This window comes from Carassius carassius, chromosome 33 (assembly GCF_963082965.1).
Source record: "Carassius carassius chromosome 33, fCarCar2.1, whole genome shotgun sequence".
Taxonomy (NCBI): domain Eukaryota; kingdom Metazoa; phylum Chordata; class Actinopteri; order Cypriniformes; family Cyprinidae; genus Carassius; species Carassius carassius.
Genome location: NC_081787.1, coordinates 20,242,867 through 20,254,469, shown reverse-complemented (window position 1 = coordinate 20,254,469; position 11,603 = coordinate 20,242,867). Strand labels below are relative to the sequence as shown.

Sequence of the window (11,603 nt, the reverse complement as noted above, 5' to 3'; positions counted from 1 at the left end):
CACTGGATGGCTGGCCAATCAGTGTATACCTCGCTTTTCAGATAGATGAGCTTTGGAAAAATCAATAGAGGGCATTGAGGAGAAACAATAATGTATAGTATGTGGAAAATAATTAACTTTAAACTGCATCAACACATTTTATTACACCAAATACAACAAATAATGTTGTTTTTAGCAACGTCATATGACCCCTTTAATAATAATGTATTTAAAAAGAGATAGATAGATAGATAGATAGATAGATAGATAGATAGATAGATAGATAGATAGATAGATAGATAGATAGATAGATATTAATATATGTAGAGATTATATACAAGTCATGGCCAAAAATATTGGCACCCATGGTAAATATGATCAAAGAAGGCTGTGAAAATTCATCTGTATTGTTAATCCTTTTGATCTTTTATTTAAAAATTCACAAAAATGTATCCTTTCATTGGATAATAAGAATTTTTAATGGGGGGAAATATCATTATGAAATAAAGTTTTTTTCTAATACACAGTGGCCACAATTATTGGCACCCTTTTATTCAATACTTTTTGAAACCTCCATTTGCAAGTTTATAATGGTCTAAATTTTCTCCTGTAATGCCTGATGAGGTTAGAGAAAACCTGACAAGAGATCAGAGACCATTCCTTCATCCAGAATCACTCCAGACCCTTTAGATTCCCAGCTTCTCCTCTTCAGTTCACTTCTCTCATTTTCTGTAGGGTTCAGGTCAGAGGACTGGAATGGCTATAACAGAAGCTTGGTTTTGTGCTCAGTGACCCATTTCTGTGTTGTTTTTGAGGTTTGTGTTTGGATATTGTATGGTTGGAAGATCCAAACATAGACCATTATAAGATTTCTAACAGAGTCAGTCACTTACTGATTTTTTATCTGTTGGTATTTGATAGAATCCATTATGCCATGTATCTAAACAAGATGTCTAGGACCTCCAGCAGAAATATAGGCCCACAACATCAAAAATACAGCAGTATATTTCATTATACACACGGGGTACTTTTTTCTCTGTGTTCACCAAACCCATCTTGAGTGTTTACTGCTAAAAAGCTCTTTTTGTTTTGTTTCATCTGACCATGGAAGCCAGTCCCATTTGAAGTTCCAGTCATGTCTGATAACTGAAAATGCTTTAGATGGATGAGCTAGGAGAATTTTTCTTGAAACCCTCCCAAACAACATATGGTGATATAGTGTTGTTTTTAAGGTTTTCTGAACCCGAGACTAAACTATTTTCTGTAGTTCTCCAGCTGTGATCCTTGAAGAGTCTTTAGCCACTCAACTCTCCTTCTCACCACACATTAGGACGATATAGACAAGTCCTCTTCCAAGCAGTTTCGTAATATTTTATGTTGATTGGAAATTCTTAATTATTGCCATGATGGTGGAAATGGGAATTTTCACTACTCTAGCTCTTTTCTTAAAGCCCCTTCACTAATTTGTGAAGCTCAATTATCTTTTGCTGCACATCAGAAATATATTCTTTGGTTTTTCTCATTTTGATGGATGATTAAGGGAATTTGGGCTTTGTTTTCCTTCCTCTTTATATTTCTGTGAAACAGGAAGCCATGGCTGGACAATTTCATGTTTATATTTTATGCTGGAGTGCTCAAAAGTGTGAATATGATTGTGAATATACTTCAGAAATATTTAACTCAAACAAATTTCTAGGGGTGCTAATAATTGTCCAACAAGTATTTGAGAAAAACCTTTATTTCATGATATTTCCCCCCATTTTAAATTCTTATTATCCAAATGGAAGGATACATTTTTGTGAATTTTTAAAAACTTCATAGCCTTCTTTGATCATATTTACCATATATATATATATATATATATATATATATATATATATATATATATATATATATATATATATATTAACTGTATAATATTTTATATATTCATATTTAAATTACAATTGATATTTAAATAAATATTTAATTATATTATTTTATGGATGTATGTGTGTGTATATATAGATAATAAATATAATTTTAATTAATAGCTTTATATGTATATGTATTTTTTTTTTAATGTTGAAGATGACGTGCCAGTTAGGCTTTGCTTATACACATAATTTAATAAATCATATAATAAATCAATCAGTAGCTATGCCAATCTCTAAAGCAATCTCTAAAAGTGTGCTGTATCACATTTAAATATTTATATTGAAGAAAATCAGTCAATAAGTGAATCAGTGGCTTCTGTGACAGATCATCTCTCATCCCAACAACCTGTTTGAGATCATGTCTGAGGAGCCGGTGAAACGAGAGAGGAACCTTCACAACAGAGTGCAGAGGAAGGTCCTACTGACCGTCTGCATTCACTGAAGATCTCCGATCTACAGCTGGATCTAATGTGGTTTCATGAGATGATTCTGAGATGATTATAAGAATGCCAGTCGCTCAGCAGACGTGGATGTGGAGCTGATGGCCTTTCAGTCAATTATATGGATCATTATAAAGGTCAGTCAGCTTTCACTTCTCACTTCTGACTTATATGTAAATCAAATAACAATCATCATTACACACCTGCAGGTAACAGATAGTTGTGTAGGAAAAAAAGAAAAAAAAAAGTGATTTAAAGGAATAGTTCACCCAAAAATCTGAATTCTGTTGTCATTTACTAACATTAATGTTGTTTCAGACCCGTATTTCTTTATTCCATTTGACATAAAAAGAGAGCGGCAGTAGAATGAGTTTGACATTCAAGAGGAAAACACTTTCATAAAGTTATGCTAACATGTGTCCTTTTTGAATGGTGTCAGATGGAAACAGCGCTAATGCATTGGAGAGCTGGGGTGATGGTAGCTGCTACCTGAAACTGAAGGGTCAGATGAGATACATGCCAGAGTGGGAGTCTATCATCTTCCAGGGTACTCCAGTGTAAGATGCAAACACACACATTTATACAGTGGATTTTTGTGCATGCATAATTATTACAGTGCTTAAAATCAGGTACTGTATGTGTGTGCATGTGTGTGTTGTCTTTGTAGCACGGAGAGTTGAAGTGCCATGTTTAACACAGGTCTGTACATCAATGACCTGAGCATGCATGACTCTGGCAAAGATCTGGTGCTGGCAGGAACTCAGGAGTCTGAAGAACTCGAGAGAACCCTCATACCATTACAGCTGTCAGACCTCAAGAGCGTCTGCTTCTGATCGACTCATTAACAGAAATCCAGATCAGTCTCATTGGCTCAGTTTGCTTCATGTGAATCACTCTTGCACTGTGGGGGTCTGAGAAAGAATTTGGACTTGTATGTAACTCAAATATCTTTGCACACATTTTTTAGCTGAACAAAACAGTTTGTTTTGCTGCTTGTTATTAAAAGTTGTTGTGGCTTATCATATTATTTGAATGTATTATCTAAATTATGAACACATTGGTTTGTCATGCAAACAGTTTTACCGTTTACTGCACGTTGTTATTCTCATCGTTATTTACAGATAGTCTTACCCATAGGCTTACTTCCGCATTGAAAAAAAGGTGGATACATGTTTTATTAATTTTATTTATTTTTATTTCTGTTTTTAATTCAATTTTAGTGATTTTAGCATATCAAACTACATAAAAATTACTTGCTTTGGCAACTAGCTGAAATAAAATATAATATATATATATATTTATATTTTATTTCACTTTAAACCACTTCGAAATGGACCCTGAAGTATAACAACATCCCAAAGATGAAGAAAACTTACACTTGGCACAATAAGTTCAGTGTGAAAGCTTTGAAGACCTGATTTCTATTTAATTTGGTTTCCTTAGTGGTCCACTTTAAAGTAAATAAGCATCCTCAACAACAAATATTAAAGACCTGTTCTTCTCTTATTACCTCTCTATATCTTTCTGCACTGCAGCAGCAAAATAAATCCAGTAAACTAGAGAAAAGCATGAAAATGTTGGACTATGAGATGAAAAAGAGAGATGATCTTCTCTACACAATGATTCCCAAACCTGTTGCTAAGCGACTGCGGAAGGGAGAACCAGCTGTGAACACCTGTAAGGTTAGAACATCTGCATCTTTAATGCAGGTGTTATGACTTTCTAAACCAGTCAGTCTTGGTTTTCCATTTTCAAGGTGTTGTTGTTGTTTTTTTTGTTTTTTGTTTTTTTTATGTACTGGAAATGTCGTCTCTAAAAACTCATGCAACAAATGATTAATTCAAATTTCACATATAATTTCTTTCTGTGATGGCAAAGCTAAATTTTCAGCAGCCATTACACTTCAGCATCCTCGCTGAATAAAAATATTAATTTCTTTAATTTTCCTCCGTAGTGAATGGGTGCCAACAGCTGATAAATGAAAAATGCCTAGATGGATTTTTTTTTTTTTTTTTTTTACGAACTTAAAGCTTTCCTCTTCAGAGGATGTAAATTGATTGACTGGAATCATTACTTGTAGATCATTGTAATGTTTTTCTCAGCTGATTGGACTCTCGTTCTCACAGCACCCATTTGCTTTTTTTTATTTTTGTGAACTATCCCTTTAAACCGTGACTGGTTTAATTAGTCACACCGAGAGTCTACAGTATCTCAAAGGGAATCATCTTATTTAGTCCCAACTTTTGATCATCAGTGTCTATATCTGATCTGTTTCAGGTGTTTCCTGATGTGACCATCCTGTTCAGCAATGTGGTGGGCTTCACTTGTATTTGCAGTCCCATGCACATGTTGATCCAGATGTTTCTCACACTGATGTGTGTGTTTCAGGTCGAAACTATAGGTGATGCTTACATGGTGGTGGTGGCATATGCTCCAGAATTCTGTGATGAATTTTGTAGCAAAATTAATGTCTTCACTGTCACTTTCGATCAATTTCATGTGTCCTTGCTAAATACAAGTCTTGTTTTCTTTCAAATCGCTCATTAGGTTTTGGAAAATGGCCGTTTGACAAGGTCTTTGTACTGATATTTTATTATGACTGACATTTTGATCACTGTCATGTTTCTCTCAGGAATTCACTCTGGTATGGTGGTCGCTGGGGTCGCAGGTCACAGGATGCCTCGCTACGGTCTTCAGGGTGATAAGGTCCACAAGGCTTCTGCCACGGAGAATCAATAAATTAATCAGTGAGCAAAACTGATTTCTTTTTAAAAGCATTTACAACTGTTTCAGCCTTTTATGGGTTTTATAGTCCATCATATGGCTATTGATCCGAATATGTTTCCCAATGAATTCTGTAAATTGGATTCACTGGATCGTCTTGTAAATAGATTAGATGTATTATTAAACTAGAATGTGCTTATTGTGTTGGCTTCTCATCTGTATTCAGCTTCATTCAGGTTAAAGCTTTAGAAATCTTTGATCCCTTTTGCTGGTTTGATGGCTATATTTATATTGACGAATAACTTTATTTATTCTTTTTTAATGAATGACAGGGTCATATTTCATCCCAAAATCAAAAGGAAAAATAAAGTAATGTTTTGCATGGAGAAAATAATACCCATTTATTTATTTATTATTATTATTATTCATTCATTCATTCATTGCATTATTTGTATGGCAGTTAAGCACATTCTACCAGATTCTAATTCAGTAATTCAAATCATTCTTTATGGAAACAATGATTTTAAAAAAAGTAAAATCAGCATAAGTTCAGCAGTGCAACAAATACTACCATGATGTATAAAAATGTGCATTATGTGAGAGTTACTATCAGCTTTAAATGGTCACGGAATGAAAAGTAGAAAAATAGGATACATTTATATACAACAGTTAGTGATCTTTTAAAACTTGCAAATTGCATTCACAAACACTGAGATCTTGCTTACTGCATTATATCGTTTAGACACAAGACTCATCAGATCTTTTTATCTCTCTTTTTTGCCTGTCTGAAGGTTTCGTTGTGTGTTTCTTTGTATCTGTGTGTTTTTTGCTTTCTGTACTGCCTAACTTGTTCCTCAAAGTGATGTGAAATAAAGCAGGAGTGACAGCGTGACTCATTTAATCACCGTTATTCATTATATTTCAGTAGATCACAAGCAGGTTCAATCATTTCACACATCACTTATGCTGCATTCTATTATTTATGCTGAAAATAATCATCTCAGTTTGTCTTATGAGACCCAGTAGAATAGAGGTTGCATATAAAGTGCTAAAGCTTTATTCTGTTTTTCGACCTGTCGGATGATGTTAAAAGTGTATAAGTTTGGGGTTTGTAAGTTTTATAAGTTTTTGATTTATTTAAAACCTTTACAAGCAAAAACCTTAAATAAGGCCTGTTTTATTATGTAAATGTAAAATGCAATTTAAACCTGTGATGTTAAGCTGCATTTTCAGCATTGTTACTCCAGTTTTTTAATGTCACAAAATCCTTCAGAAATCATTCTGATATGCTGACATTACTGATTATTATCAGTGGTGAATAGTTGTGCTGATTAATATTTTGTAGAAACTGTGATACATTTTATTACAGGATTTATTAATGAATATAAAGTTGAAATGAACAGCATTTATTTAAAATGGAAATCTTTTGTAACATAAATATTTTGACTGTCACTTTTGATCAACTTAATGTCTGCTTTTTGAATAAAAATGGCAATTTCTTTCACTATACATACATACATATATACTGTGTGTGTGTGTGTGTGTGTGTATGTATATATATATATATATATATTATATATATATATATATATAAAACCAACTTTAGAACCGCATTAGTGTTTTCTTTTCTTTTTTATATGTATATTTATTATTATTATTATTATTTTTATATGATTACTAAATGAGTTACTAAATGCTCATATTCCTCAAAAAACAAACAAAAAAAAAAAAACTAGTGATTGAGTTGTTTTCGGACGTCTTCTCCATCAGGATCTGGAGTCTTTCTCAGATGGTGTTTCCCAGCGGGGGGCTGGAGGAACTGCATCTGAAGGTGGTGTCCTCTCTGTCCAGGCTGCAGCCGGAGGTCTGCCGCCCGTCTTTGGGTGACGTCTGCAGCGTGCAGTGGAGACAGAAGGCGTAGAAGAACGCCACCAAGAGCAGGAAGCAGACAATGCAGAAGATGATGACTATGAGGATAGTGTGAACGTGTGTGTACGTGTCTTCAGATGGGGACCCAGGGCTGAATGTCGGGGTCACTGCAGACGTCACATTCTCACCGCTGTAGACCGACGCCTCAGAGATGAAGTGTGCCACACTCATGATGGCGAGGGGAATTATGGGTAAATTATTATCAGTTACCTGGTGTGGAGATGAAGACAGATTTTTTATGTTTTTATCTTCTGCTCATCAAAGCTTATTTATTTGATACAAAATAGAGCAAAAACAATGTAAACAACTGTTTTCTATTTGAATATGATTTAAAATCTAATTTATTCCTGTGATCAAAGCTGAATTTTCAGCATCATTTCTCCAGTCTTCAGTGTCACATGATCCTTCAGAAAACTTTCTAATATTCTGATTTGATGCTCAAGGAATATTTCTTATTATTGAAAACATTGATTTTCCAGTTCTTCTTGATAAACAGGAAGTTCAAATAATCTATTTATTTCTACATAGAATATGTTCTTTAATATAATCAGTAGCACATCCAGCATGGCAGATCTATACAATACTTCACAGCACATGACATTTAGTCAATTGGTTGGAAAATGTCAATTTTGATTCAAGGTTGGACTACCGGCACCCAAATTAATGGCTCAGTCAAAAATCAGCATGTATAGTAGCCTATTTCTAAGAAATAATGCATAATCTTGTTTCCTGGTCTCCAGGGGCTCTCTCATAACTAAAAGTTTGACAGGAGGCAGAATTAAAGAGACTCACCCAGTCGAATGAGACTGCTGTCAGCTCTTATCTGTAGAAAAGTGTTCCTGTCTGACCTCTCTGAAGATCAGTCCACTTCTGTTTGTCTTACAAAAGCTGCTCACTGAACGCTTCCATGCGACAGGACGAAAGAAACAAAGAAATTAAGAAAGGATGGAGAGAAAGGAGGGAGGAGAGGCAGGGGATGTTGCCATAGAGACGTTCACTGAGTGGATGAGAGCTTTAACGTGACATCAGCGACATGCCATCTCAACAGAGATGAGTACAGATAGATTAGAAATTAACATAAGAATGAGTCTGTTATTGTTATTAGAGCTCATGGAGCATGTCCATTCAATTATGTTGAGATGAGATGCAGGAGTGTGCGTTTATGGGTTTATGGGATAGATGGATAGACAGAAGGAAGGATGGATGGACGGACGGACAGACAGACAGAAAGACAGACAGACAGACAGACAGACAGATAGATCATGACCGATTATAATTTGTATTTTTTCTTCATCATCTGTGTTTTGGTGTCATCTGAAATCTGTGCTCACTGAAAAGGCAGATGGGTTAAATACGGCACATGTGTCAGTGTCTGTCAACAGCTGGAGAGCTTTGTTGTCATGCAAAGTGCATAATTATAGCATTTTGTCTGCTGATTGAAAGACACCTGCTGATTTCTGTGTTCATTACCAGTTTTCTGCTGCCATCTGCTGGATGGAAAGAAAGAAACCTGTAACATACTGAGTCAAAATAAATAAATAAATAAATAAAAAGAAGAAATACACATTTGCATTCCACTGAAGAAAAATAGTCATACAGGTCTGCAACAACATGAGGGTGATGTGAAATGATGACAAATATACTGCATTTCCTTTACTTTATTTATTTACACTAAGTGCAAATAGCCTTCCTTGTTGGCAGAGGTTATCTACACTAACTCCGCCCACCAACGTTTGATTGGGCTAGTCAACATTACAGAAGTGATCTTTTTGACACGATTATTTTTTATCCATAATGACAAAACCATTTAAACTATAGAGAACTATATCCATAGAATATGATGGCTCAAATTTGTGACAAATAAACACTTTATACATTTTTCTGTTTTCGAAGACAATATAAATGTAATAAGTTACTTTGATGTGTAAAATTTGTATTTTTTTTTTAAATTAATTTGCTAATCTAAGAAAAACAAAACAGACACCAAGATCAGACACCAAATCTGTGATAATATCCTCTAATTATCAACAGGCAGTTCAAAAGTACAGTGTAATACAGTAGTCATGATTTATCTTCAAACCCAAACAAAATAGATTGCGGTTACTGTTTGTGAGAGACGTCTGTCTGTAGAATGCACCCCATTTCTAATTGCTTTCTAGCCATTTTGAAGTTCGTAGCCTACTCTCAGTAGGCTAATCATGAAATCTGAAATGTATGGCATACTAAAACTAATGACACTAAAGGCAAATGTTCAAAAAATTAAATCAATTACTCTTTTACAAACAAACATAGAAACAGTGGATTTAAAGGAAAATGTTAACACCTTTGGAGCCCTTTGAGCTTATTGTACTGATTACATGTAAATCATGATGTGGTTATCGCCCAGGTGGTGTTATATGCTTGTGCAGAAAGGGTCATTTCTTCTTGACGAGGTTGTTACAAATCCAATTCATACCATCCTGAAAATACACAGAGAAGATGTAAACAGTGCCTGCAGGCTGCTATAATGTAATACGTACAGTACTAGTTGTTTTCTGGTAGTTAGTTGGCTATAATATCTGACCCATTAGCGCCCCCTGCTGCCCCTCACCTGTACACCCTCTCCTGTGACCGCCGAACAGGCCTGGATCTGCCAGACTCGGTCTCTGTAAGTGTGCAGGTTCAATCCCTCGGCGATCTCGCTGGCCGGAGATGCAGTACCCAGATCCTGCTTGTTTGCAAAGATGAGGATGGGAACGCCTGCAAGGTTTTCCTCATCCGTCAGCTCTAACAACTCCTACAGACACACATGTAACACGGTCATTCAAATGTAAGTCACAATATATCCAGTGGCCTCCAAAAGTCTGTAGTCAAATGCTGCCATTCTGTCTTCTACTTTGAGTATATTAACTTTCCTGAGGCAAATGTGACAGTGGGTGAGTTGTTGTTGCTAAGCTGTTTTATTTACATATTTTCGTGACTGGAACACTGAGTGGGCAATTACACAGATAGATATATAGATAGATAGAAAGATAGATTCAACTTTTAATTAATTAAATGTACAAAATCCTAAAATTGTATGCTTATTTGCAGGTTTGAACAGATTTTGAGTATCAGACTTTTGGACCCCCAATATGTTGTACCCTGTACCGCTAACATTCAAGTAACAAACAGCCTTTAACCTGTGGGAAAATTTTAGGAATTGTATTTGCATATGATTTCCTGCCTTACCAATCCTGTTTCCTCAAATCGCTTCTTGTCAGCGCTGTCTATGACATAAACCTACAGATGAACCAACAAACTTGTTAGTCAGCAAACATTGGTATTTGTTTTCGTATTATTTTTGTATTCTTTCTGAATGCAGTCACTTCTCACCAATAAATCTGTGTTTTCTAGGTATTTCTTCCAGAAAGGACGGATCTTTCTCTGTCCTCCGATGTCCCACACGTTCAGTTTCATCCCGTGAGAGGCCACGCTTTTGATGTTAAAGCCCTGAAGACATGTTACTGGTCAGTGTTACCCAAAATAACTTGTATAATTTGCAAATCAAAAACCTTTTTGAACCTTTGTTTTTAAGAAGTGATCCGGATCATTCATTTTTATGAGGTTCTGTTCGAAACTTCATGTCAGTCATGCAGTTTCTTGTCTAAGTGAATAGTTCTTGGTCAGGATAAGCTGCAAACTCAACCAGAAGATCTCCACAAGCCTAAACCGGCTGCTTTATGTAGGTTATGTAGTTTTCAGCAGGGCGGGTTATTTAGACTCACCTGTGTTGGTGTGATGGTGTTCACATCCTCCGAGGCGAGACACTTGAGCAATGTGGTTTTACCAGCGTTGTCCAGACCCAACAGAACTATCCTGAGCTCCAGCTCTGTGGATCCCTTCAGCTTCTGCATCACAGAGAGCAAACCCTAAAAAGCACAAAGACTTGCATTATTCAAGCATACTGAGTTCATATAGCGAAAATGTTTTTTGATAAATTATTTATTTAGATTTTTTTTTTTAGGGTTATTATGCAAATGTTCACATTTAACTGTATTTAAATGAAATAAACTTTTTTTAAAACAAGTTGTTTTATTTCAGCTAGTTACCGAGGCAAATTCTCTAATTTTCGTTTAATGATGTACTGAAGTAAAATTAATAAATGCTATGTATATATATATGTGTGTGTGTGTGTGTGTGTGTGTGTGTGTGTGTGTGTATATGTATATGTATGTATAAAAATGAACAGATCTGTAATGAATAAAATGACACAACAAGTTTACTAAAACATGAGTTAAAAGTAGAATGAAAAAAAAATAATTCAAAATATTAATAAAAAATATACGTGTTTCAGTTATACTAAAGCAAGACTGTTTTAATTTAAATCCCTTACCCTTATGAGTAATAATGATTCTTGCCTAATAAAAAAATTATATAAAATGCAACATTGCCTTATAAAAATGGTCATCATTTTCTACTTCGAAGCAGTAAGGAAACAAGCATGCAGGGGTATTTTCTCAAGCACTGATTATGCTTCATTCTGGGGTAAACAGATTAAGCTAATGGTGCTTTACCTTTGCAAATTTACTCTAGCACTATGCATTTAAGAGAAAGTTGCAGTTTACAGTAGCAGTCAAATTGGTGACTATTGCAC

At 35.0% G+C, this 11,603-nt stretch overlaps 1 protein-coding gene across 1 annotated transcript; it reads right to left on the bottom strand.

The window, feature by feature from the left end:
* Positions 1 to 8,991: 8,991 nt before the first annotated feature.
* On the bottom strand, positions 8,992 to 10,903 carry LOC132114309 (ADP-ribosylation factor-like protein 3). The gene is made up of 5 exons (XM_059522418.1): positions 10,735 to 10,903; positions 10,343 to 10,459; positions 10,199 to 10,249; positions 9,579 to 9,764; positions 8,992 to 9,447 (listed from the first exon to the last, which is right to left on the bottom strand). Exons 1-5 carry the CDS (start codon positions 10,861 to 10,863, stop codon positions 9,403 to 9,405), a joined length of 528 nt encoding a protein of 175 aa, XP_059378401.1. The 5' UTR covers positions 10,864 to 10,903; the 3' UTR covers positions 8,992 to 9,402.
* Positions 10,904 to 11,603: the final 700 nt, after the last annotated feature.

What these genes read in the sequence shown, in the direction of transcription:
- LOC132114309 (XM_059522418.1), bottom strand. Translation starts at nt 10,863, where the DNA reads ATGCAGAAGCTGAAGGGATCCACAGAGCTGGAGCTCAGGATAGTTCTG. An exon ending in TAGAAAACACAGATTTATTG is followed by an intron (nt 10,250 to 10,342) that starts GTGAGAAGTGAC and finishes GTTCATCTGTAG; the next exon opens with GTTTATGTCATAGACAGCGC. An exon ending in TCACAGGAGAGGGTGTACAG is followed by an intron (nt 9,448 to 9,578) that starts GTGAGGGGCAGC and finishes GTGTATTTTCAG; the next exon opens with GATGGTATGAATTGGATTTG.